Source organism: Syngnathus scovelli, chromosome 5, assembly GCF_024217435.2.
Source record: "Syngnathus scovelli strain Florida chromosome 5, RoL_Ssco_1.2, whole genome shotgun sequence".
NCBI classification, from domain to species: domain Eukaryota; kingdom Metazoa; phylum Chordata; class Actinopteri; order Syngnathiformes; family Syngnathidae; genus Syngnathus; species Syngnathus scovelli.
Genome location: NC_090851.1, coordinates 10,898,313 through 10,925,832, shown reverse-complemented (window position 1 = coordinate 10,925,832; position 27,520 = coordinate 10,898,313). Strand labels below are relative to the sequence as shown.

General features: G+C 38.4%; 2 protein-coding genes across 3 annotated transcripts in view; one reads left to right on the top strand and one right to left on the bottom strand.

Annotated features, from left to right (window-relative positions):
* Nucleotides 1-10,950, top strand: part of dnah6 (dynein, axonemal, heavy chain 6) — a 38,884-nt gene extending 27,934 nt beyond the window's left edge. The window contains exons 64-80 of the mRNA XM_049719488.2: nucleotides 99-332; nucleotides 2,866-3,001; nucleotides 3,092-3,264; nucleotides 4,053-4,243; nucleotides 4,955-5,115; nucleotides 5,330-5,418; nucleotides 5,647-5,793; nucleotides 5,881-6,019; nucleotides 6,512-6,631; nucleotides 7,134-7,255; nucleotides 7,578-7,707; nucleotides 7,839-7,966; nucleotides 8,214-8,399; nucleotides 9,003-9,075; nucleotides 9,340-9,491; nucleotides 10,460-10,682; nucleotides 10,765-10,950. Coding sequence (XP_049575445.1) covers nucleotides 99-332; nucleotides 2,866-3,001; nucleotides 3,092-3,264; nucleotides 4,053-4,243; nucleotides 4,955-5,115; nucleotides 5,330-5,418; nucleotides 5,647-5,793; nucleotides 5,881-6,019; nucleotides 6,512-6,631; nucleotides 7,134-7,255; nucleotides 7,578-7,707; nucleotides 7,839-7,966; nucleotides 8,214-8,399; nucleotides 9,003-9,075; nucleotides 9,340-9,491; nucleotides 10,460-10,682; nucleotides 10,765-10,868 — 2,508 coding nt within the window. The 3' untranslated portion in view covers nucleotides 10,869-10,950. The remainder of the gene's footprint in view (nucleotides 1-98; nucleotides 333-2,865; nucleotides 3,002-3,091; nucleotides 3,265-4,052; nucleotides 4,244-4,954; nucleotides 5,116-5,329; nucleotides 5,419-5,646; nucleotides 5,794-5,880; nucleotides 6,020-6,511; nucleotides 6,632-7,133; nucleotides 7,256-7,577; nucleotides 7,708-7,838; nucleotides 7,967-8,213; nucleotides 8,400-9,002; nucleotides 9,076-9,339; nucleotides 9,492-10,459; nucleotides 10,683-10,764) is intronic.
* Nucleotides 10,951-12,262: 1,312 nt separating this feature from the next.
* Nucleotides 12,263-27,128, bottom strand: LOC125968440 (neuronal acetylcholine receptor subunit alpha-7-like). 2 transcript variants are annotated; one of them, XM_049719483.2, is made up of 10 exons: nucleotides 26,942-27,128; nucleotides 23,566-23,705; nucleotides 20,230-20,274; nucleotides 18,014-18,123; nucleotides 16,870-16,949; nucleotides 16,553-16,720; nucleotides 15,374-15,568; nucleotides 14,656-14,742; nucleotides 13,214-13,323; nucleotides 12,263-13,091 (listed from the first exon to the last, which is right to left on the bottom strand). In XM_049719483.2, exons 1-10 carry the CDS (start codon nucleotides 27,009-27,011, stop codon nucleotides 12,510-12,512), a joined length of 1,587 nt encoding a protein of 528 aa, XP_049575440.1. In that variant the 5' UTR covers nucleotides 27,012-27,128; the 3' UTR covers nucleotides 12,263-12,509. The 2 variants fall into 2 exon arrangements, with proteins under 2 accessions (XP_049575440.1, XP_049575441.1); XM_049719484.2 differs by having other exon boundaries at nucleotides 18,014-18,120.
* Between the last annotated feature and the right edge of the window lie 392 nt (nucleotides 27,129-27,520).

Below are 27,520 nucleotides of genomic sequence, written 5' to 3'. Positions count from 1 at the left end.
GCTGTATATTAAAGCCATGGAAAAAATGGGATTTATATAGCATGAGGACCACATAAATATTGTATATAATATTTGTCTCTTTATCTGCCCAACTGCAGCTCTTCAACACCACCATTGAGACATCTGAGAAAAGTGACGTGTTGGAGGAGCGTCTCCAGATCCTACTGGACCAAATCTTACTCAACTCCTACATCAATGTTTCCCGGGGCCTGTTCGAGCAGCACAAACTCATCTACAGCTTCATGTTGTGTGTTGAGATCCTGAAGCACCGTGGTGAAATCTCAGAGGCGGAGTGGCAGAATTTCATTAGGTCGACTGCAGCCATGGAAAAGGTGAGCTTGGAAGCATTATACTCAAAATAGCTTGTTGAAAAACCTCCTGCAATTTTAGGGTAAAATATATACCGTAATTTCCGGACTATAAGCCGCAACTTTTTTCCAAAATTTTGAACCCTGCGGCTTATAGTCAGGTGCGGCTTATATAAGATTTTTTCGTGATTTTTGTGATGACTTGATCACTTTTATACACTCGTAAAAAGGCTGTGGACCACTGTTGTGCGGTATCTTGAAGAAAAAAAACAACAAAAATACTATTTTGAAACACTACTATGGCTGCTGCTTATTCTGGCTGTGTTGCTTGTGACTATTATGAGCTTTGGTAGGAATGCACGCTAGGTGACCTGCGTCAAAGGGCTCTAAACCCTTTCTCTTAGTCCGCCATGTGACTCAGAGATTACACAAAGCAGTGGCGCTGTTTGGACCATCTGCATTGTATTAAAACCTAATCAATCAGCATTTAAATTCAATTCTTCTGACATTTTGCTCACCAAAAACAAGTTGTAATGAATGTGAACTTTTAATGCATTTTATTCAGAAGGTTACTGAGGCTTAAATGGCAGCGCGGCGTATTTATGGATTTTTACGGCTTTCTGTGTACTGTCTTTCTTTGTAAAAAACTCATGTGCACGTGTGGTTTATAGTCCGGTGTGGCTTATGTAAGAAAAAAAAACTAAAATATCCCTGAATTTTAGCTGGTGCGGCTTATAGTCCGGTGCGGCTTATAGTCCGGAAATTACGGTATGTTGAATCCTGTCATATGTCATCTGTGACAAGAACAAAAGGCCAGTGAGGAAAATAAATTAAGGCATTCTGTGGAGTGTGCAGCGATAGAGGTCCATTCTCTAATGGGTGGTTAATGAGAAAAGATTTTCATCTAATTTGGTTACCATGTATTCTCACAAAGAGAAGAAAATAAAACTTGTTTTTTTCCCAAATTCTCTCAATAACAAGAAATCTTCCCACGCTGATGCTTTAATTAAGTTTTTATTTGTCACAAAACTACGTTTCGCTTCTCTGCCTTGGCTGCTTTGTTGGCTGCAGACTTAAGGCAAACCTGTAAGGAGTAAAAATAATATTTGGGTTTTATAATCAAAAACGCACTCCTAATTCCAATCGATGTAATATACTCACATAAGGAAATAAAATTAAAGCTTTTCAGATTTTCTAAATACAATTTCCTGTTTTAGAGAGATTAACTGAAAAGTGTCTCAGTTTTCCTGGAATCCTAGAGCTAAAGGTAGATTAGTTTGTAGATTAGATTAGAACACTGCAGGCATGGGGAGGTAGAGATGGTGTTGGAGCTCTGTGCCGATGATCTTCCCAGCTGTTTTAATGAGCCGCTGGATGCGTTCCTCCCGAGCATTCATGCAGTTGGAGAACCACACAACCGCACAGTACAGTATGACTACACTCGCCTAATTGCGCAACAGTAGAAAATTACTGCCATCTTGTTTTCTAAATTTGGACACTGTTTATGTTACTGGCACAGTCTTGTGACAATGTTTGCATTAATCTCAGAGGAACACTCCTCTGACACCCACTGACTCACAGTGATGCTTTCCTGCTCATGAGGGAAATGATTTGCTGATCAGACTTCCAAAAGTCTAAAACTATATCTTTTTGATGTTCAGTTAAAATCATGCACCTGACCTGCCATGCCATTTGGTCTTGTAGTTTTGGTGCAATTGACATCATGCAAGCAGAATATGACCTTGTGGGAATGGGAGTGGCATTTTCAGTAAATAGGTGCTGCAGCTGGCCTTGTTCTCTGTCAAACTGGGAATCAAACTCATTCGACTCGTCCTTCTCCCCTTCTGGATGTGATCCTTGTGTTCTCTGATATGGCCTTCGTGCCATTGCTCCTTTTTGTGTTGTTGAAGTGATGTTTCACATGGTGCCTTTTGATTTTGTAGATATATGCCTCTTGTCAACTGCTCCGACTTCTCTGATGGATAACATAACAAATGCATTTGCTCTGATAATAAGGAGCACTAGAGGGAATTTGAATTTACAACTAAATTGATTTGCTGTCAGTCACAAGTGCTAACTATTCTGCTGGTTGGAGAATCTTTCATGAATCTGATCAAAAGTCCCCCTGCAAGTAAAAGTTTCTGTGGCCACCCCTAGAATTCTAAAAGGATGCATTTCCATGGTCATTTGGTCTCTAGTGAAACCCATCATCTACCCATCATGTACGTACTTGCAGCCTGTGAGTAGAACCACAGAGTAGCTTGTAAAAGGTACTCTTGACTTGATGGACCAGTTTGGACACAATTGTGGCCTGCGAATGGAAGTATTGCATTCGTATGCTCATATTAGTCAACGATAACTGGTCTGAGGAGACGGGGTGACTGGTGGCTTTATTATCATCCTAATAGTGTATTTCCTCTTCTGTTTCTCATTTCTGTGTGCCATTGTCTTCTACATACATCCGTCAACGTCACTTCTTCTGCGATATAGGTGGTATTTATGTATGTGGATGTTGATAGTCAGACAATCTAATTATCTCTGGTTTCATATCTCATAGGAATATCCAGAGCAACCAGATGTCCCATGGCTAAATGAGTATTACTGGGAGACAAGTTGTGAGTTGGAGGATTCACTGCCATGCTTCAAGGGCATCTCCAAAGAAATCATTGCTACACACATCCATGTTCAGCTCGGTAAAGTTGCACCCCATCTCTGATCAGTACTATGTTTCTTTCGTATGAAAAGATTTTCAGTCTTAACTAGTCCCTTTTACCTATATTTAGGAAGTTTTGAGACATCTTTTAATCCAGAAAATTGGGAGGGCTATGTCTCAGAGTTGCCCCCTCTTGATACATCAGAAGAGGGAAAGCAAAAAGGTGGAATCCGAGGCCACTGGAATGAAAGACTGACTTCTTTTCAGAAGTTAGTTCTTATCAAGAGCTTCATGGAAGAGAAGGTAGGTTAGAATCATCAGTATATAATTATTAGGGAAATTTGACATCACTTACTTTACAACCGTTACCAGTTTGAGTTCTCAATTGTCACGGATACTGATACCAAATACCAATATCACTTGAACTTTTGATACATAAAATGTCCCCCCAAAAACAGTAACAAAAAATTAAGTATATATCACAATGTGTGATCAAAATATCACAAATTTACTTCAAATGAAATAAAATTAATATCTCATTCATTTATAATTTATAGTTCCTCATCGTAAAATGGCCTCAAGAGGGCTGTCGCGAGTACCAATACGTTGAAATCAGGTTGGTATTGGTACTCGCCCATTCGTAATAATTGTGACAGAATCGTAAAGTGTAATTCATGTCTAGTGTCACTGGAGAGATGTTTCGGCCCTTCAAATGACACAATCAGCTTTTCAAAGTACCTACTTTTTATCTTCCACTACTATGAGACTTTCAAAACAGCCATGAGAAATGTAAACCGTATTCTGTATGTGTGGTCTTAATGATCCTCAAAATGTACCATCCTTAGCAACAATAAAAACTGTTGATTACAAGAACAAGACGAGGCTTATCTGAAAGCTGTTTTGTTCTTCTCAGTCAATTTCTGTTGTTGCACACAATTAAGTTTTATTTGTCAACCACTGAATGGACTGCAGTATCTTGAGTTTCATCCACACTAGCTTTCATCCTTATCCAGTTGATAATTTGAGGCTCAGCTACCAAACCAATATCAAGATTAAATATTGTGTAATTTGTATCGTTCTTCCTTGTCCAGGTTGTTTTTGCAGCGACAGAATTTGTAATTGTCAGCTTGGGAAAGCAGTTTGTGGAAAACCCTCCAATTGATTTGGCTAATCTGTATAATGACATGTCCCCATCTACACCACTGGTTTTCATCCTCAGCACCGGATCAGACCCTATGGGTGCCTTCCAGCGTTTTGCAAAAGAGAGGGGTTGTCTTGAAAGGTAATATCATGTACAAAGGTGGTGTAATTAGATCTTCCATGTGACTCTCACGAGTAACAATGTCATACATTTGTCTGCTGCATTTCACTTAAATGCAAACATTAATGTCCATATAGAAAATGCTGTGTAAGAAAAACATCAAGCTACTTGGAGATGGCCTAATAGCCTTTGTCTTCTTGCCTTTATGCTTGTTTATTATTTTCTTTCTAATCTCCTGAGACAACTCCTTCACTTCTGGTCCATGTTGAGTGTGGCACAGTCTTGTAACTTCTCTTGCCATGTCACTAAGCGCCACATTTACTACTTGCTACCCTTTTAATTGGCCGACTGGCGGGTTACATGTTTGAAGACACACCTCGGTTGAACATACCTTTTAGTCTTTTAATGTTTTCCAAGGGTACCATCATTTTTGTTCAGGCGTATTTCAAGAGTTTGTTTTTTAAATAATTCTGTTGAACCACAATTCAAAATAAATGTTAAATTTTAATTGCATTTTCATTTATTATTAAGTCAAATTATTTATTTCTGTGCCAACTGTGGAGGGCTTTCTGTCATTAATAGAGGGCCACCAACAATATTCTCTACATGTAAAACCAGTCACACCAATTACTTTACAGGTTTTTAGGATGTGATACAATAAAGATTATTTTGAAATAATATATAGTATATGCAACCATGTATTAAAGTAATATTTTTTTCTCTAACTATCAGGGTTGAGTCCATTTCATTGGGTCAAGGACAGGGGCCAATAGCAGAGAAAATGATTAAAACAGCATTAGAAGATGGAGGCTGGGTTTTCCTGCAAAACTGTCATTTAGCAGTCTCTTGGATGCTCGCTATGGAGGAGATCATTAAGACCTTTGCTGAGCCCGGTTTGTGTAACACACTATCACACACACACCCTCTGGAACTGATATTATTTTACCTTGCTCTCTTATACCATGTGGCCATGTATGTAACATTCACCCTCTTTCCTTTTGCTTCTCTTAGCCATGGGATAAAATATCAGAACTCTTGCCACACTTATTTTATTTTTCTTGTGGTGTATGTTGTGTATGTTGAGTGAGGCATTCTTTTACTACACAGACACGTCAATCCATGAGAACTTCCGTTTGTTTCTCAGTTCCATGCCTACCAAAGTGTTTCCGGTTACAGTGCTACAAAACTCTGTCAAGGTAAACAACCCTTGAATATTAAGTGTATTAGAGAGAAAATTAAAGTGGAATACAATAACTTAATCCCATTTTGATTTAAGAGTGTTAATAGTTGCCACTTATTCCTTCTGCATATTGTCTCTTTCTTTATGGTTGCATTGTAATGATAAGACAAAACAAAGAATTATTAGGAAACAAATATTCATGATGCAATTATTGATACTGTTTGCTTGTGTTTTATTCTTCAAGGTGACAAATGAACCTCCTAAAGGTCTGCGGGCCAACATTCGTCGGGCCTTTACCGAGATTTCTAACGATTTCTTTGAAGACCACTTGCTGGGGCTGGACTGGAAGAAGATGGTCTTTGGAATCTGCTTTTTCCATGCAGTCATTCAGGTTCAAAAACAGCAATGATGATGTATTTTCGTATTTTGCTCTCTGTTGCATGCCATCAAATGTTGACCTCGTTCATATGCACTTCAGGAGCGCAAAAAGTTTGGTCCTCTTGGTTGGAACATTCCTTATGAGTTCAGTGACAGTGACAGGGAGTGTGCTCTGCTCAACCTGAACCTCTACTGCCAAAGTACCACTATTCCCTGGGATGCTCTCACATACATCACAAGTAGGTGAACCCTAATATATGACTGCTTCACAAGTACTGTGTTTCAAATTTTGACTCTGAAATATCCAACTTGATTGCTGCAATGTGATCATTGTTGGATTTATTTTCACATGTCCACCTGAACCACCAGTCAGTATATGACCTTAATTAATGAAACTATATCAAGGCAATTATAATTAATGTTTTATATTAATGAAATAAGTCACTGATGTTGTTCACTCACTGCACAGCATTGGCTGAGGTCCCATTCAGTGACATGAATGTTAATGTCTGTCTCTGCACATTATTGACTGGCGACCAGTCCAGGGTATAGTTCCCATCCCCGTTAGAATAAGTGGCACAGAGATTGGATGAATTCATAAATATGCTAATATTCTACATGCACCAAAGGAATCATGTCAAAATAATCCAGCATGATCCTTCTCATGATCCATACTGAGCCTTCTCTTGCTTGAAGAAGCAAACTGGTCAAATGTGAGTGTGTATCCCCAGGTGAGATTACATATGGAGGCAGAGTGACAGATGTCTGGGACCAACGCTGCCTCAGGACAGTCCTGAAAGGATTCTTTTCTCCTAAAACTCTGGGCCCGTGCTACACCTTCTCTGCATCAGGTACTTCTTAAATTTCCATTTGGCCTGTGACTGTTCACACTTAGTAAAATTGTGTGCATATACATTATTCAGTTGGGTTTGAAATAATATCAGTGTGTTTAAAAATGTGAGTAAAACTCAAAATCCTTATAGTACTTTTTATTTCAATGCATCATAAAAGATGCACATTATATTCAAAATCTAACTTTGAGAAAATATACAGATTTTTTTTAAATTACACTACAGATCACAACGAAAAATTAATATTGGATAGCAGTTTATCCAACCACAGCTTCCATGGCGTTAACTAACTTCTTGCACGATAACACGTATTCCTGATGATGATGCGGTATGATGGTCTGTTGATAATCTATGACTCTACTCAACCTACTGTTGAATTATTTTGCCATAAAGCAGTACAATTTATACCAAAACGGGGATTGATTTTTTTCAGAGTCATGTTGAACTGCTATTATTTTAAACACAACTGTACGCTATGTTAATAATTTCTCCTGCTCATTAGGTATCTACTATCCCCCTGCTTTGGACTCAATGGATTTATATATAGAGTACATTGAGAATCTTCCCATCATTGACGACCCTGAGGTCTTTGGCATGCATGAAAATGCTAACCTGGCCTTCCAGGTATGGAGCTTTCACCTATAAAACAAAGGACACAAGTAGCAATTGTCCCAGTCATTGTGAAGTTATGTCATGGCCATTTAACTAACCATTAACATTTTTGCTGTACATATCCAATAGTTAATTTAGTATACCTGTTGTGTTTAATGCTATTTCAAATAAACAGTCATATTAATTTGAAAATCAAAAATTAAGAACAAATGAGCACATTCAAAACTGAATTTTCAATCTGTAATTGAAATGTACGTTAAATTAAAAGATAAACTATAAACAACTTTTGCTCAATTACGCCCTCCCTGTACTGTAAATGTGTTTGTCTCCACAGCGCCGAGAAACCATGATTCTGATCAACACTATTCTGGATGTTAATCCTCGCTCTTCAGCCCAACTCGGAGCCAAAAGCAATGACGAGATTGTGTGCGAGCTTGCTGACGCTATACTTGCTAAGCTACCTGGTACAAAGATACATTTGCCAATTAGTATTTTTCTGTAATGGTTAGAAAAGGCTTTAAGATGCATTATTAAGGCAGAGTTGTGTTTCCATGAACACAGTACATTTCTGATATGTTTTTGTGTGTTTTTCAAGAGCGCCTTGACATGGACGTGGCGCTTGAGTCTCTTTTCGACAGAGACAATAACGGTCGTGTCAACTCCCTAACTACTGTGTTGGGCCAGGAGGCCGACAGATTCACCAAATTGGTCCGCTTGCTCAGGGTGATGATGAGAATGATTTTTTTTCAGGAATCGTTTGAAAGTGGCAAATTAATTACCCAAAATGTAATTAACTTTATTTGATTTGCATCTCTATTTTAGCTTATGGAGCAGCAGTTCATAAATTGGAGAGATATTCTTTAATTTATGAAGGAATTTTGAAAAGTTTTAGGAATTAAGGAAATGAATTACCGATACATGTAATGTAAATCCGATCAAATACTTTTTTTGACATTTTTTGTGTTTCCAGGTGTCTCTCGTAACTTTGCAGAAGGCCATTGGAGGTCTAGTGGTGATGTCCGAGGAGATGGACCGGATCTACACGAGCTTTGTTAACAACAATGTTCCTGCCCACTGGTCCAATGCATCCTACCCATCTCTAAAAGGCTTGGCTTCCTGGGTCAAAGACCTGTACCTCAGGATCTACTTTGTTGAGGTTTTTTTTTCTTGATTCCCAGAGAGTATATTCTAACGCTTGTGTTTTGTTACAAGCATTATACACACACATTCTCAACACCTATGAACACTGCATTATGTGGCAGTGGTCATTTTAACAAAATTGAATTGGATTGAACAGTGCTGTAATCACAGCAGCCAAACACTTGCCATCTTTGTCCCCAAGCAATCTTGAATCCGCAAACCTCCACTTCCCAGATCAGATACTTCGGCACTAATGTGTTCCTGTCTCTTGTTTGGGACAGAAAAATTATCAATTTTCCAAACCGCTTATTCTCACAAGGGTCGCGGGCATCCTGGAGCCTATCCCACCTGTTTTAGGGCGGTAGGCTGGGGACAGTCTCACATTTGAAAAGGTCGCTTTCTTTTTACACAAAAATTTAAATGGAAGATCCAAGGAAGAAGATAATTTCGTAAAATAACTCGAGACTATACATTTTACGCATATTCTGTGCCAATTAAACCACTCTCGGTTTCTTTCATATGCAGGTAGATGGCTGAAATGCATGTACTGGTTCATATTGAGAACATTACATGAGTCTTTCGAAAACAAGTTAATTTATCTATTTTTAACTCCTCTTAGACTTGGATCACACGGGGCCACCCCAAATCTTTTTGGATATCTGGATTCTTCTTCCCTCAGGGCTTTCTAACTGGTATGCCACTGCTACACTAAAAACATTTCCTTTACATGCTTTAATATACCATGTCCATGATAGTAAGGCAAATCTCAAAACTGGCAGAATATATTCGTTGTGGTATGGTTATTGATGCTATAAGTGTTGCGTTTGTAAAAATAAATACCGTTTAAAAAGTATTCATAAAGACTGAAGAGTATTCTAAGGCCAACAAAAGAGTGTTTAATGGAAAGACCCTTTTCAAGCTAACACGAATATTCTCTCCTAACTGTTGACATGTAGCAGTCTTGCAGAATCACGCCCGACAGTACAATTTGCCCATCGATGAGCTGAACTTCCGCTTCAACGTGGTACCCGTGTACAGGGACCAGACCGCTGTGGCCGAGGCTCTACGCAATCTGAACAGCAACTCTGAACTCCCCATGGATTTGGAGGTACATTTTAAATTACCATATTTTCCAGATTATAAAACACTACTTTTGCACAAGCTTTGGAACCTGCGCCTTATAGTCGTGCGGCTTTCTTATGATTTTTATGAGATTGTATAATTTGTGCATATTCTCTGCGGTTTATAGTAAAGTGTGCCTTATATATGGACAAAACTATATTTTCCGCTAATTTTAGCTGGTGCCTTTTATATTCGGATGCAGTTTATAGTCCAAAGCTTACTGTATTTGTTTTTGGAGAATGTAAAAATCATGCTTCTATAAAATATCCAAATGAAATACTTGATTAAAAGTATTTCAGAGAAAATAACTTTAGTTAAAGTGGGTCATTTTTTACACTACATTACAATTTATTAGCATATTCAATAACATATGTTGTTGATTAAAAGTATTCAATTATATGACATTTACTTAAGTATTGGAAGTAAAAGTATGAAAAAGTGAGTTGTTAGAATTTTAGTTACGATAAATGATATTGTTCTGCAATTTTTGACTTTACATTCATATTTTATTAAGTTGTTAGTGTATTTTATTTCATTTTATGGGTAGGGTATTTCAATATATTTTATTTACTGGCCTTGCTGCTTTGAAAAAAAAAGATTACTCACCACTCAGAGCTTCAATAGTTTCCTACTTTCACTCAAGTATACAGTGATCCCTCGTTTTTCGCGGGAGATGCGTTCCAGAATCACCTTGTTAAGTAAGCACATACATTTACGTAAATCCCAGTTCATGGTGGGTGATACATTCTGGACATATCTGCAATATGTGGAAAATCTGTGAGCAGAGCAAAATTAAATACCAATGCAAATGCTTCCTTGTATAGAGATTTGACTAAAAAAAGTGAGCAGTTATTTGGAGGCTCCTGGTTTTGCCACTACTCAATTTTATGAATGCATTATTGGATGAGTACCAAATACAACACAATTACCAACGTTTCTTATTTGCGGATGCAGTTGCCAACGCCTGAGAACGGTGTGCTTGTACATGGCATGTTCATGGATGCGAGTCGCTGGGATGATGACAACATGGTGATTGAGGATTCGTTACCTCGAGTGATGAATGGCATTCTTCCAGTGGTGCACTTTGAGCCACAACAGAACTACGAGCCCGAGCCTGAGCTCTACCATGCGCCACTGTACAAGACCTCAGCTAGGGCAGGAACTCTTTCCACCACAGGTGCATACTTCATACTAGTTCCTCACCTGAAGTACACGTCAAAATTGATTTATTTCCATTCTTTACTTTTCTCTTTTTCTAGGACACTCAACAAATTTTGTTGTGACTGTAATGCTTCCATCAAACAAATCAAGCGACTATTGGATATCCAAAGCATCTGCTCTGTTGTGCCAATTGAATGACTGAGGTTTTTTTTCCTAATTTAGGGACACATTTTTTAGCTTTAAATAAATGTAAGAAATACCACAATATAGTGGTTTCAGTCATAGATTTCAATCATTGTCTCTCTTTCATTGATCATTTTGGTACCAGGTAAAGATATGAATGATCCAAAAACAGTTTTCAGTTGAAGACGTACTTTTCAAGTAAATGCTTGTGAGCCGTACATCTTGATCCTTTCCCCACACATTGAATTACTTTACTCAAGCTATCCAGTCACTATTTGTGGAAAGCTGCTGGATATATATATATATATGTATATGCTTGATTTATGTATGCAAGATTTAGGGTAATATGTTTTGCCTCAGGAAATGAGAAAAAAATAGATGTTGGATTTTATAAAGCATACAATACATGGGTAAAGCAAGCTTACTAATTAGACAAGCAAGTTTTTCTTGCTAACAAGCAGAAGTGCTGTACGGAGTGCTGATCATCAAATTAGGAAATGCTTCTGCCACAACCTCCATGTGCAGCAGCTTCCTATTTGTGTCGCTTAGGGCATGCTGTGCAAACACATTGGATGTGTGCTTCCACCTCAGTGCAATGGCAGAGAGCTGACAAACACAATCTTTGTCATATAGGCGTACACACTTACATAGGCACACACACACACACATCTTTATTTCTACCATCCATCTATCTTTTTCCATTTATTTGCGGTAAGGTCGCAGGGGCAACAGCTTTAACAGGGAAGCCTCGACCTCCCTCTCATCCAGCACTACTCCAGAGGTGCTCCCCGGCCAACCGGGAGACATAAGCTCTCCAGTATGTTCTGGGTCTTCCCCGTGGCTTCCTCCCGGTGGTACAAGCCGGGAAGACCTCACCAATCTGATGAGATCCCCGTAAGCCTCATTTGTCTCCTCTCGATGCTGAGGAGCAGCAGCCCTTCTCTGAGCCCCTCCTGAGCCCTCTGACCAAGCTTCTCACCCAATTTCTAAGGGAGAACCCAGACGGCCAAAAAAGGAAACTCTTTTCACAGTAATACATATATTACTTATATTAAAATTGCCATGGATCAATATACAAATTATTAATTAAAATTAAAATAAATATCAATGGATATGGACTGACTCCAAAAATTAAATTAGGACTCTGGTGCAATGAAACAAACTGAAATGTATTTTCCAGTTGTCTAATGACAATTATAATGATGATAACTCACAAAAATACAAAAAGATAATAATATAAACTTTAAAAATGCTGAAGTGTCAAACCCCTCAAAATTTGCACGATTTTATGTTAATGTGATGAGAGTGTATTTGTGAATGATTTTACTATAATATCAAACCCTAATAGAATATTATAAAACAAGAAGTTACAATAAATATTCAATGTTTAAAAGTAAAAAGGTAAGAAGTGCATGATGACTGGAAAACTCTGTATTGGTGGACCTAAATAAATTGAGATAAAGTAAGATTGTGCTCTTTTAAGTTTCCACATTACAGCAAATAAACGAAAACAGGTATGTCTGAACAGAAATACTTTATGTCAGAGACGCTTGTAGGTCTATAGGTTTCCAGATGTTGGAAGCATGTTGAGCAGTTTCTGAATATTTAAGCAATGGCAGCATTTTTCCTCTCTTTCCTGTTCATAGAGTAACAATCGGCTTCATGTGAAGTCTTTGGACACCGCCTCAATGAAATTGGGAGCTGACATGAGGATGGTAAAAGTGCAGATGATAGAGAAGAGCGAAAAGGCCACCAGGCATAAGCGATCCACCACCGCCGCTGCAAACTTCCACTCGCTGCAAATGGCCTGGCCCTCATCTTGCTCTCGGAAGCGCCTGGCGATATACTGCACTTCCTCCAGGATCCGAGACATTTCCGGGAGCTGTTCCAGCAGCAAAGTCCGTGTTTGCTCTGGGTAGATGGCAGAACCAGTGAGATGTCTGTCGCTGCCTCCACTGCTGCCGCACATTAGCACAGTCGGATCAGTGCTTGGTGGGAAAGAAGGGTTGTCTGTTCCCATGGAATGATATCCGAGGTGCAGGTTAATGTTGCCATTGGTGTTAGGTGACTGGGTGGAGCTCTGGCAAGGTATGGTGCTCATCTGAATGCTGTTGGTGCTGGTGTGGTGAGGAGGAGGGTGTGGATACACATAGGCAGGGCAAACTGATTGACTTTTTCTTTCCTCTCCAGGTTTCTTCATGCGCAGAAACCAAGCGCACCAGTTGAGGAGGATAAGTCGGACCTGAATGAGAAGATGAGAAAAAATAGCAACATAAAACAGAGGTACACACTAGGACCGAGGTTTCTATCAGTTTACATGCCCTGTAGCACCATGTAGCAAACCAGTCAACAATCTTCACCTACCCATTTTGGCATCTGCCCTCCTTGGGGGTCATGGTGGTGGAACTGGAGAACTAGAACAGTCACCACCACAGATAAGCCTACAATCATCATTGTGCTGGCAAAGTACTGAGCTGAAAAAGTTGAAATGGAACGGAAAAACATAGGTGAGAAAATATAAAGTTCATATTAAAAGAGTTTAAATCTGTCAGAAATGAGAAATCAAATGCACTTCACCATTTGGACATTACGAAACAAATTCAATATACCTATACATTTCCATTGTTTACAGTCACTTGGTGTCATTGAGAAAAATTTCCAACCAAAAGAATACATTTTTGTGGCAAAATAAAAATGCAGATTTATAAAAGTCTATCAAAGTGAAGGCTGTGGTGCAATTTTTTATTGTTTTAAAGCTATCAGTTCAGCTCTACTTGCGGTGCATTAAGATGTCGGCTCTTACACCAAGGGGGAGTGCTAATGGATTTTTTATTCCCACTGAGCTACAAAACAATGCAGAACATCTGTTGTTTTCTCTCATCTCATGACACATTGCTTTACATATAGGTGAAAGCTTTTAATTATTCTTAAATGTCCAATGTAGCTCCTCAGTGAAGTTAGAACTATCTGGAGGTTTAAAAAAAATCCCCAACAGTTGTTAAGTGTATATAGCATTAAACAGATGTGACCATCTGTAAAAAAAAAAAAAAAAAATGTTTACAGCCAAAATATTTATATGACACAAAGAACACCATAGCCACAGTCAAGCATAGCTGTGGATGGAAACATTATGTTTTGGGTCGCAAAGAGTACAGGTAACTTCCTGCCTTTCCTTTGCGAATGTGTTCCTCAATAAAGTAGAGTGTACACTTTTTAAATTAGGCTTCTAGTTTACATTGGCACAAATGTCAGTACAAGTTTGCCATTGGGGTAGATGCTTTAGTGACACCATTGTGTAAAAGCAAATTCACGTGACATCTTTTTGTTGTGGCTTCATAAACAATTTAAATCACCACAGATGTTGCTTTCAGTTGTTAGAAATGGTTTGACAGTAACATCTACAGCAAAGGTTCTGAGACATTTTAGCAACAATGGTGTTGTAAATACGCCCTGATCCAAACTATTTCGAAGGGAAATTCAATTTTTAGCATCTATTTCATGTTGTGGAAAGGACATATATAAGAAACAAGTGCTTGCTGAACAAATATTTAGTATGTTATGACGGTGGAAATTGTAGAGGGCAAAATTGGTTAAAATTACTTGCTAGTATATCTATGATCACTGATAACAAGTGCTTTGCATGACGGTCCGATAAAATAGAATACAAGGGAAAATCTGTAACGTACATGCGCTATGCTTTTCAGATTTTTTAAATCAAATATAAATGTGTTTGGTCAATCTTGTTTTTGTTTTACTGCAGCATATTTTTTTGCTAAAGATATTTGTCAAATAGAAGCACGACTTACCAATCAGGGGAACAGAGTCTGATGTAGCAGGCATTATCTCTGCCACCAATAACATGAACACAGTTAGAGACAGCAGCACAGTGATTCCTGGGGAAAAAAAGAGAGAAATTACGTCTCTCACTCGGATCCAGAAAGTTGAGAGTTTTTCCAAAGAGTGACAAGAATTGCAGATTTATTTTATAATAATTTCCCACAAGGGATTTCTTCTTTACTCTCAATGTGTTTCACTTACTGAGCGACGTTTCAAAAACAATCTATCAGAGGTGTGCAAGAGGAGTGCAATCAGGGTCAACAAGGCTTTCCAGGTCTAAACATGTAACAATAATCAGGAGCGCTGACCTACATTATTGACCCAAATTCTGTCCTATGAATTCATTGATTCCTAACAGTCTATTTTCTTTATTTTGTAAGTATTTTTTTGGCTCCACTGCTTCTAGTTATGTACTATGTAATGTACTGTCTTATTTTTGAGCTTACTGAAGTATATTTAAACAGTCACCATTGTGAAACTTGGAAGGTCAAGTATTTGTTTAAATGTTACTTGGTGTAAAATATTTGAGAACAATATTGTACTATAGAAAACCTGCGTTAACAACAGGACCACAATGATAACGAAGCATGATTCATGATGCATCAGTCAAGTTTTGTGTTTCCTGTTGAATTTGAACATTATTGCTATGTTGACTGAATGAGTTTTTGTGTGTATTTTTAGTCGTACCCAGTGAAATCTTCTCTCCGGAGTCTGCAGGCAGCAGGAAAACCAGCAGGGCCAGACCAGAGATGAGCACACATGGGATAAGCAAGTTGAGGCCATAGTAAAGTGTTCTACGGCGCATGGTGACAGTGAATGTCACATCAGGGTATGGTTCTTTGCAGCAGTCGTAGTAGAGCTCATTCCGCTTGCCTGGCACACCTACAAGTCAATGACAAATGAAGGTTTTTGTGACTTTCTATTTGGAATAATGATTTCTTAGTTGCACAAACACACACACATGCTCAAACAGAGAACACATTGTGCAATACAAAAACTCTGGACATTTGATTTTTTTTTCCCCTGAATGGATGGATGTATTTTTAAAGTATTTTTAAGTCACATTTTATTGTTTGCTAAAGCAGACAGAAGCAAGTGTCTAGCAATAAAACAGAGGGCATTTGTTCATTTCATTCCTTTGACAGCAGCATTATACTCTGAGTCTGATCACCATCAGAAGTGTGCAGATTTATTCAAAGTGACAATGCGGGAATGATGAATATAATTATAATGTGCTGAATTATGTCTAGTGGCAATGCTACAAAACACATACAAAAGAAGTTTGGCAAGTGTCAAGGTGAACTTATGAGTCAATTATTTAAAACAGTAGAAGGGAGAACATTGCTGTTGAAATGTCAGATCATGTCAGTATGCAGTTTTGCAGTGTAAAAAGTCAGAAAAAGTGTTGTGCAGAGTGGGAAGAACCCAAGAGAATTCTGCCTGACCGCTTCTTAGTCTACTTAGTCCTTCTTAGTCCTTGCAGTGGGGAGGCGGTAGCCTTTTTTTTTTTTTGTTATGTAGTCTTAAATGCAGCCTGGGACACGTGTCTCAACAACTCCTGTGGCAGGCTGTGCTACCTTTTAACTTCACAATCTTCACGTTTTATGCTCGATGCAATCAAGTAATAATCCATGATGCAATTTGCCTCACAATTTCAAATACCGTTAAGTAGACGATGCTGATCATTATAATGGAAGCCCTTTTGTCAGCATCCTCTTTACCTGACTAAATCTGTCTAATACGTTTGCCTCAAAACAAATTTCAAAATCACCTTTAGGTGGTGGAAGTCAGAAAAATGCGCCAGCTGTCATGACGTAGCTGCCATCAAAAAAGAAGCACAAGCAGGGCATATTTTTATTGTCTTACCAACAAGATCCCACTCGCCATTGGGTATGTAGGTGGAGATGTCCACATCCATCATCTGGAGGTCAACCAACCAACCGTTATGTGTCCAGGAGCCAAATTTTAGGTCACACTTCTGTACATCAAATGGGAACCAGCGAACATCGATGTAGCAGGTACTCTTCAGGATGCCTGGACAGTTTTTTTTTTTTTTTTACCATTAAATGTCAGTTCGAAAAGAAAAACTCAAAAAAGTGAGTATGTTACCATATAACAAGAACAAGAAAGCACAATGACATGCATGCATTTGCATGAAAAGGTCATCAGTGGAATTATCTCACCTGGTGGGATATACTGACAGGAACCTGAAGCATTGACCAGTACATTTGTATGGAAAGTTGCATCAAACCTGTCATCGGCACTGCAAAAAAGTTGGGGGACAATTACTAGCATCCGTGCAAAATTTGCTCCCGTTACTAAAAATATTCAACATTGATGTTGATGAATTTCAAATGTACTTGCACCTTCTGGCCCTAATTTTTTTTGATGACGTTTTCAAGTTCTACTTTTGGAAGTTACCTTTATTCATGAATATCTCTGTAAACACACACACACACACACACACACACTAACCTTCCACTGCAGTAATTAGTATGGATTATCTTTTTTTATGTGTTTTCTTGTTTGCTCATCCAGCTCAGTGGCCTAGTAGTAGAGTGTCCGCCCTGAGACTGGAAGGTTGTGGGTTCGAACCCCGGCCGGGTCATACCAAAGACTATAAAAATGGGACCCATTGCCTCCCTGCTTGGCACTCAGCGTTAAGGGTTGGAATTGGGGGGTTAGATCACCAAATGATTCCCGAGCGCGGCACCGCTGCTGCTCACTGCTCCCCTCTCCCCCAGGGGATGGATCAAAATCACATGGGGATGGGTCAAATGCAGAGGACAAATTTCACCACACCCAGATGTGTGTGTGACGATGATCATTGGGACTTGACTTGAATGCAGTTATGGCTATAACTTGGTTTAATGATTGGTATCACCCTTTTGAGAAAGCTCAAATCTGTTCATTATATCCATATCAAGCATATACATGTCAGGAATTATGCTGAAGGTAGGAATCTCATCCATCTGTATCCATTCTTCCATTTAGCATGTTGTCCTGTCCCTTTCATAATAGAGATGCTTTGAATGCTTGTATCTGACAGGTAGACAGTCTAAGTGGGCTGAATACGAGTGATGCATCTAAATTAAACACTCTCCCTTGACAAATGATGGCAAACAATGAAGGAGTCAGTGGCAATAACAAGAATGATTTGTTCGCATTCAGACCGGGAGGCGTCCCAGACCACCTTTAAATATTTGCATATCACGTTTGTGTTTCAATATCAAATATGCTTGTTATTGACATTGTAGTTTGCAGAGGTGCTGTAGCCTACAAAAATGCATCAAAAGTGTTTGAAATGTAGTAATTTAAAACCCCAACCTGTTGTAGAGGAGAATGTCTGGAGTCCATATCAAATCAGAAGGGAATCGCAGGTTTTGAACACCAGGGTAACTCTCTGTATCCCATGTAAGGTAAACGTCTGTCCACTGCTAGAAAAAAAAAACAAAGACAAACAGACAAAGGAATTTCCAAGTAAGCGAAATGTAGTCAGGAACAGCTATGGATAAGACTGTCATGGCAATCGTGTATAATGTTTTGTTTTTGGACTTAAACGTTGATATGCGGGTGGCACGTTGGTGCATTGGTTAGCACCTCCACCTCACAGTTCGAAGGGTACGGGTTCGATTCCACCTCCCGCCCTCCCTCTGTGGAGTTTGCATGTTCTCCCCGTGCCTGCGTGGGTTTTCTCTTGGCCGGGAAACATGCCAAATTGTATTTCGTGCTGCTATCGTTCCACTTTTTTTTTTTTTTTTCGGGAATAGTGAGGGCTAATTTAGATGTAAAAAAAAAACAAAAACAAAGATACCTGCAATGTGTGATGCACGGAGCCAATAATGTTTAAGTGGTGAGGGGCAAAACACAACTAAATCGTTCGCGGACATTCAGAGACTGTGAACCAAAAATAATGCATGAAGCAAGGTAACTTTTCATCCAAAATATTGTTCATTCTATAACAGAGGTTCCCATGTATCTAGGATTGGGGCACATTAGAAATCATTATCCGACCTGGGTATGTGTGATCTTTATGGAGGGTCTTAAAGAAGCACAATTCCAAGAAGATGATAATACTTCCACTGTTATAATCTATATTAAATCCCAATTATTTACATGTGGAATGTTCATTTCCGATGAACCCATAATCCTAAAATCCTAAAAGGTGCAGATGTTATCTGTCTGCTGTCATTTTGTCTATGTTCTCAAGTCTCCTGTGGATCGGCTGTATCTTCAAAGCCACTTCTAGACATTACTCCTGCGTGGATGCCCTGTTAAGGAGGTGGCTTCCCGAATGGTTGAATCATTCATAACATGCAACTCAGTCAGCAGCTGACTCAGACAAATTGGATGTAGAATGTGACATTCTTAATGTCCAAGTCTAATGGAGGGTGGAGACAAAAAGGATGTTGTACCTTCCTGACGAGTCTGATGTCACATTAACAATTAACTAACTACTATGATGTCCCTCACAAAGCCTTCTGTTAAATATGTGCATGCTACTGAAATTGGAGTGTGCAGCGCATTCTTTGGATGAGCGCGTTCTCTCAATGCTTGAAAAGGTTTTCACTAGGTGTTCCAGTTTCCTACCACTTTCCAAAAACATACTATACATAGGTTTATTGAAAATGATCAATTGCCCCTTGGTGTGAATTTGCATGTGAATGGTTGCTTGTTTGTCAGGTTTCAAAATGGTTACGTTAACCATTGTGAATGCTATAATAAAAGATACCGTTTAGTTGATAACAGTGACTTTTGCTAAAACTGGACTCGTATTATTTTGAACTAACATTACAAGGTACTCTTATATTTGTTTCCCTACATCTGGTCTGGTCCTGTTTAAATAAGCGCAGCAAAAATGACAAAAAAAAAACCACAATCCTGTCCTAAACAATAAAAGGAGATAATAAAATCCTTAAAAAAAAATACTGTATAAAGTCCTGTCATAAAAAGATGACTAATTAGATTCTTTCTACAGTTAGTCCCATATTTATTTATTTATTTATTTATTTATTTATTTATTTATTTATTTATTTATTTATTTATTTATTTGTTTGTTTGTTTGTTTGTTTATGAAATATTGCAATTTATTTATGAAATATCGCAATGCAACACACAAGCACGTTTAATAACAATAAATGTATCATTTGAAATTCAACAACATTCTCCTTTGATACAGCTTTGGCATTAAATGCTAAATTTACATTAATAGAACAGTTGACTAGAATAGCCCTGAGATTTTATTTGTAAGAGACTCAATTTAATGTTATGCCTCAGATTTTTGTTTGAATTTGTCAGTTGTTGCAGGAGACCCAGGTGAGTGATTGAAATTGATTAATATTGCCTACATTTTAGCAATCAATGTTTCAAAACAAATGGTTGAAGTTTACTGCTTTAAATCAGATGTCATTTTGCCTTGAAACAATTTCTGACATGAATGCTTTTCAGAAAAAGCTAACTTAAATAGCAAAATCTTCTCAATAAATACAAAATGACAGTAAATGTGCAATGATCACATAAACATACTCAAAGTGGAGACATACCAGCTGAAGCCACGCGTTTGTGATCAAAACTTGGTTCTTCTCATCCTGTAAGAGAAAGATGGCGTGTCAGATAAGTCAATGTTTGCTCGAGATAAAGAAAAATGTTCTGCATACCGAGATAAAAAAAAAAAAAACCTTTCATAACTGACTAAAAAGACATGAAATTAAGACAGACAACCTGCAGTGTATGACCCTGTGCTGACTGAATGACGATGACGGCTTCTTTTTTAGCCATGATTTAAATACTACGTAGAGTATATGTCTTATTCTAGCAGTATTTTAACTGACGAAAGCATAAGTGAACAATTGTAATGACACGATAGTCAAATGTCATGTATTAGTTAAGATGTCATTGAGATTCCAGAAATGGATTTCATATTTTAGTATAGTGGTCCAATAAACATATTAGCAGAAGATTTGAGGGCCAATTAAAAGAACACAGATTTCACTGTGAGCTACTTGAGTCAGGGTATGCACTTGCATGATCATCCTGCCAAGTCTGTCCATAACTCGTGATAAAGCCAGCGGCTGGCTTCAGACCTACCCAGAACCAGATGGATGAATCATAGGCCATGGCACACACACACACACACACACACACATACACAAACACGCACTAACATTGAACAAAACACACACACGCATGCTCAAAATATATTATTCACAACTTTTCAGAAAGCATTAATTCATCTTGTTATTTCCGACTTCATACAAAGAAAAAGTAGATTATAACGTTGACGCTCCGGGCCTGACTTAGTAGTGTTTTTTTCATGCAAAAATAGGAGCAAACTTGATTTCTTTTGGAAAAAGGTGGCCGCACACAGAAATACGTCTGCCAAACAAGCATAATTGCCGTGCAGTTCATTTTTGGGTCGTGAAAGGAGCAGATGCAAACTGATTATTTTTAGCACGTGCAATGTAATTTTATTAGCCCATGTTTGTTTGCTAACTCAGTAACGTCTTACACTAACACTTCCAACTCCATCCCTTCAAACTTTATTTTTTTTTTTGTGAAGATTTTATGGTGAATACCAGCAGAGCTACCAAACACGTAAGACCGTCTTCCAAATGCAGCGGTTCTCACTACTTTTACACTTGTTCCAAACAGCACGCAGAATCTGTTTGCGAGCGTAAACACACAATCTAGCACACGTAAACACACATTCTAGCACACTTAAAGGTCACAACCTTCGAGGATCACACTAACAGCATGAGCTGTTGGATCAGACCTGTGCAAAATATGACTCTCACATCTGGCCCACCCGCATGAAGTCAAAATGTCACCTAAAATATGTCATGCTTTTATTCTGAAAGTTGTGATTTTATTTTATGTGCACACATGGACATTAATACAAGTCAAGTATCAAACAAGTGACAAAACATCTGTCTGTGGTGTTGCCAACTCAGGGACATTTAGCAACTACCCCTCGCCCCCCACGCACACAAAGAGGATTTGGCCTTACGATACTGTACGCAAATCTAAGTCATTTTAAGTAATCAGTGGCTCATTATACATCACTGCCAACCTCACAATTATTAAATTGCCACTTATATATTTAGGAATGGCCAATATGGGTTGGCGCCAGTTGTTAAAAATGTGTTAATGTTAGAAATTCGAATGCGTAAAAATGTGTAAAAATATTGTTTTAATGAGTATTCATACCACACCGTCTCACCTAGAATTAGGTTTTAAAACAGATTAAACATCTGCTTTGCTGGTTGGTACTTGGATGTATTCTTCTTATGTTTTGGGCTTTTATACCATTATATAATCTTTGGAACATGTAGGTTAGGGTTAGGAGTGGAGACACGTTATCCAGTGCATAGAACCTTAAAATTGTGTTTTATAGGCTCTCATGGAATCCATATGAGTAATGGACAAATGGAGGAATCCTGTACAGTATTACAACAACGGCTTCCAACAAAACACCCACTTTCAATAGCAAGTCAAGATGTTTTTCTTTGATAACAAAAAAATGCATGTGAGGCTTGAGGGAAACCAAAACCCAGGCATTCACATTTGCCAAATTGAGAACAGATCAGGTAAGGAGAGCTGAGCCATTACACTAATTAAGATGTGACGGAAAATTCTCCAAAAGCGCATCCATGTGCAAGGCAGAACGGAGCTTTGATGTGAAGGAGCAGGAAAAGTAAAAAATGAAGAAACATTTTTGATTTGCTATGGCCTACACAGTTTCTAAAACCTTTGAGTTTGGGAAAAACAACCCAAATCCTACGGTGCACTGTGTTTTGGTCGGAGGGGTCTGCCATGGCGGGAACATAAACCCCCTTCCAAACTAGTAGAATGCAGCACACTGTATTATGCCCATCAAGCACCGCACGCCAGGAGATGCCAATACATGTGCTGGCCATCTCCAGACCCTGTAAAAGTTTTGTCACGTTTTATCCCATCCGTTCCATTTTACGACAGCTGACTAGGTTCCTCCTCCCCACCATGACCGCAGTGGCAGATGTTTTGACAATCTAAAAATCTGACCCAGAGTCAATGACAATCAGCCTGTTCTCATTTGCCCATCCCGTCCCCACTCGCTGTCTCACATCACTACAGTTTTGTCCATGGTGGGCTGTAATATAATTGCTGTGGAGGCTTGTAACATAATGTAAATGTACCATTTGTCTTTTTTGTTTTGATTTAGTTCTGTGTGGTGAGCTAATCTCTCCAGTTTATTAAGATTTTAAGTAAAATAACTAAATGCAATCCATCTACACAACTGTGTTTTATAATAATAATAATAATTATTATAAAAAATTGAAAAATAAACAGCCTTGCACACAACACTAACACGTCTAACCAAGAGAGCGCTATTGATTTTACCTTTCGTCTCAGCCAGAATGCAATTAGCGGACTCTTTTGTTGGAAACATTTAAAATATCAGTGACCAATGTCGAAAAGGTCAGTAAATAAATGAGAAGCCAAAAATAGGGAAAGATGAATATTCTCATTAGTTTGGGCTTTGAAATGTGTGAATTCACAGTTTTTAATTCCAGTAAAATGAGCATATGACTAATCAGTCAATACACAACAAGACTGACACAATGGAATCTCAAAAGTCACATTTTCTTCAAGCTGTACAATATGATCTTCAAACAAGATTTTCCAGAATAATGCACTTCTAAAGATGCGTAAAAATATCAAAGTTGAATCATCCCGCTTGACCTCTGCAAGTGACTATATTGACTGACTACAAATTTAAATGGAATCAATTGGACAGTGAGGTTAACGTAAGAGGTTCCAATTTATATTGATGTCTTTTTAAGTATCTAGAACAAATGATACCTTCTGCTCGCACTTAGTCAAACGGAATACACACTCACCACATCAATGATCTGTAGCAAAGTGAGACCAAGTTCCACTACGATGGGTGTAGAGTCGTTTTGGACTGGTCGTTCCAGTCGATTATAGTTGACCATCAAGTCCCGGTACAACTTCCTCTGATATATTCCACCATGGCTGCCTGTGTACAACAGGAAAGAACTTGAAGTCTATAATGTAACTTGATACATTGTTAATGCAATGATATAAGTCAAATGCACAATAATCTATTTTCTATGCCACTTCTCCTGTTCTGAATTGCCTGTCAGAGGTGACTCAGGGCAAAAACAAGACACACATTGGACTGACCGGGCTACATTTCTCAATGGTAATTTAGAAAAATGTAAATTCATCATCAGCAAATAAAAAGTAAGAATTGATAAGAGGGCAAATGGTGTGTTTTATGGTGTTGTAAATTCTCAAATATTTGGCAAAGCACTCTTAGGAGTTTGGCACACAAGCTACGATGTTTTCTCCCAAAACAGTTCCAAATTATTTTCTCATCTAAGTAATCTTAGGCCAGTCTTCATTAACAAGAACACCCTAGTAGTTTATTCCTATTTAAAGCATGAACTTGATCGGGCTATGGAAATGAGAAATACTCTTTGAATGATTGTTCCAGATGCGGCCTTTATCGGCATAATGATAGATGGAAACGTGTGTTGAATGGTCAACAGCAAAGAACAAATCACATCTCTTTTTAACCGAGGAACACAGCAACAATAAAGAATGTCCTTGGGCAGCCTGTCTCACAAACAGATGGCCTGCAGGTAATTCATAAAAACTTCTCAGTGAGTTGGGATGTCTGCTGCGTCCCCAAGCAGAATGTTTCAGTTATAGTGCATTTGATTAGATAAAAGTAGCACGTACAAGCTACTTTGTCCATTTAATATCCACCTTGTTGTATTGTAGATCATTTAAAGCATACATATTATGATTATTATTTTCCGGGCGGGGGGGCATTTTGAAGAACTCAGAAGGCACAGTAGGAAGTCAAACAAATATTTTTTAATTAGAGAAAGAAATCTGTACTACGCTGACAAATTTGTCAAATCATGGAAGCCTTGTTTATTGATAATTTGTTTAAGTGTGGCAATTGGCTGTACTTGCTTATCCTGTTTAAAATTGAGAAAGGCGCACCCCAAAAAACTGTATTGGGAGAACCCACTACCAACTGCAAAACAACATTTGCAGATGAAGGAACTTGCAGAGTTGAAAGGAGTTTGTTTTGTTTTGGTCGATAAATCGCATTGCCTGTGTTAAATCAATCCCTTCTAAACACTTTCTAAAATGTACAAAATGAACTGCAAACTTGTTTTGCCACCTTGGTAAATACAATTCTGAGTTTGTCTGGTCTACACTTGCTTGGATTAAAAAAATCGACATAGTTTGTGCCTGTTTTTGTCACACAAACCTTGAGTAAATTAGGCCCAACGTTTTTGACTGTAATAAAGCTGTAGATGAAAATTGAGGCATCCATTCTCTGCCTACCTGCTAAGTCACATCTGCAGAAATTTGCTGTTTGTTTTTATGGGTGTATGTGAAGGGAGGGGCGGGGGTGTTATCATGTAAATTAGTTGCACTGTTTTCTCTCGATAGGAGTAAATTCAGAACAATGCGCTCAGAGACACATATTCAGAAATTATGTATTGGCAGACACTCCAGAGTGGTGTATACAAGCAATTAAAACATTATTGTTCTATAATATGTTCCCTTTTAGTCTCACAATTACAACAGAAATGGTACAGCTCGAAATTGCTCAGTGGAGACAGTTTCAAATATGGGGAAAACATTTCAAAAACGTGAGCCAATGGATAAATGATGCCCACTGAGACAGATGGACAGATGATTAAATAAAAGTACAAAAAAAACCAACAAAGGTCAGCGTCAAATCCATTCCTTACGTCAGAATAGCAAGAATGACATTATTACAACAGATCCTCAAACTTCAGCTGTTTTCTTTTCCATGTGTAGCGTGACATTCTCATATCTTGCAACACTTGCAAATATTGTGACACTTGTGCTCCGTTACCGTATAGTGTATGTATTTCACACTATCTATTCTCTCAGGAAGCAAAGGGCACCAGTGATGGTAAACAGGGAAAGTGTGTTGATGGCCACAGAACCAAAATTGAATTTATTGAGACTTCAAGAATAACAGTGCAAAAAGCTGAAAACAAGCAAACATCTAACATTTGCTAAGACTACATACACATTTTTTTTCTTCGCAAAAAATTTGATGTCATGCCAAAGATGTAAACTGGGTTTCCCCTGTCTGTATGCACCATATTGTGGCTTTCCAGTGCCAGACAAAGGCAGGCCCCGAACAGCTTGTCCCTTGCAGCAACACTGACTTCCCGTTAAGAGGGACTGTTTAAGAAAAGCCCTTAAGCGGCACTATAAGTTACTGAAAAATGTCCAAACTGCACACACCAGAGGGCAATAAAGGCAAAAATGTATTGGACAACGCAAAGGATTAATGCCACTGCAACCAAGAGAATTTATATGAACGTTTACAGCAACTGAGCAGCTATTGAAGTTTCCAGTGAGTTTATATTCCAAGTACATAAATAATTTTGGGTGTACAGTGTGACTTGAACACCACTGAATAAGATACCACCGTATATATTTTTTTACCTGTTAATGTCTAAAAACTACATTTTATCTGACCTCTCCAGGGTGTATCTCAGCCCTCACCCAAGGTCAGCTAGGATTCCAGTCCACCCTTGGGCAAGTAGTATCGAAAATAAAAAATAACTAGATGTGGTATAATGTTATCATTTTATTAAAAATAATGAACGTCCACTCAAAAGTCATGCAATTTACTCGATAGAACCTGTTGTAATATAACACTTAACCCTAATGCATTTAATAAGAAAGATTTAAAAAATAATTAAACAAAATGAATGATAAAAAACGGTGTGTTGAATGGTAGTACAAAGGTGTCAAATATCCCAAGTATTGTAAACCATGGATTCAAACGTGTTAAAGCGCTTTAACTTCATCTGATGGTTTTTCTGCTCTACTAATCATGTATTTAATTTTGACTGCGGATTACGCTGAGGGGATGAACAGTCCCAATGGGCTTTGTGCATCATTGCTGGTGTGCCCTCCTTTATTTTTTTCCTGATCCAGATGTTGTTGGTCTAAAGAGCAAGACTGACACAAGCACACTGACCTACACTTGCACTCCAGGCACGCAGCAATATGTTCATCTGTAGTGATGTGATAGAATTCCTCCACATGCTGGAATATTCGACAGTCACATCTGGGAATATGTGCCCGTGTCATTGATGGTCAAAAAAAATAAAATAAAAAAGCTTAAATGTATGGTTATTTGGGCAAACTAAAAAAAGTAGGAGTCATTCAGCAACCTACCTTGAAAGCTCAAAGTCACCCAGAGGTAAAATCCTAGCAGTATTGATTTTCTGGTCCTCCGTGACTCCATCACAGCAATATTGTTGGTCTCCTTTTTAGCCCACCGAAGGTGTCAAACTTGTAAAGCTTCATCAGACTGCTCTCGCTCTCTCACTCCATTTTTCTCTCTCTCCATCTCTCTCTCTCTCTCTCTCTCTCTCTCTCTCTCTCTCCACTTCACTCCCTCCCTCCCTCCTTCCCTCACTCTCTGTCTCTCTCGCTGAAAACAAACATAGAAGAAAGACATACACACGACACCAATTTGCTATTATGCCACCTGCCTGCTTCGGTCAACTCCAAACTTTGTCCAAGATGATGAGTGCTCTTCTTCGAAAGCAATGTCTCCCAACTTTTATTGAGCAAAGGCACCCATTTTATTTTCGGAATATTTTTCGGCACAGCACCAAACAAAAATGTAACACAATGTATGAATACTCAAATTATGCCACTCTGATCTCAATGTAGTCCGATATATACGAAGTAAATGAAAATGTCTCATGCGAAAACTAGCCCTGTTTAAAAAACAAATCTCATCACTTA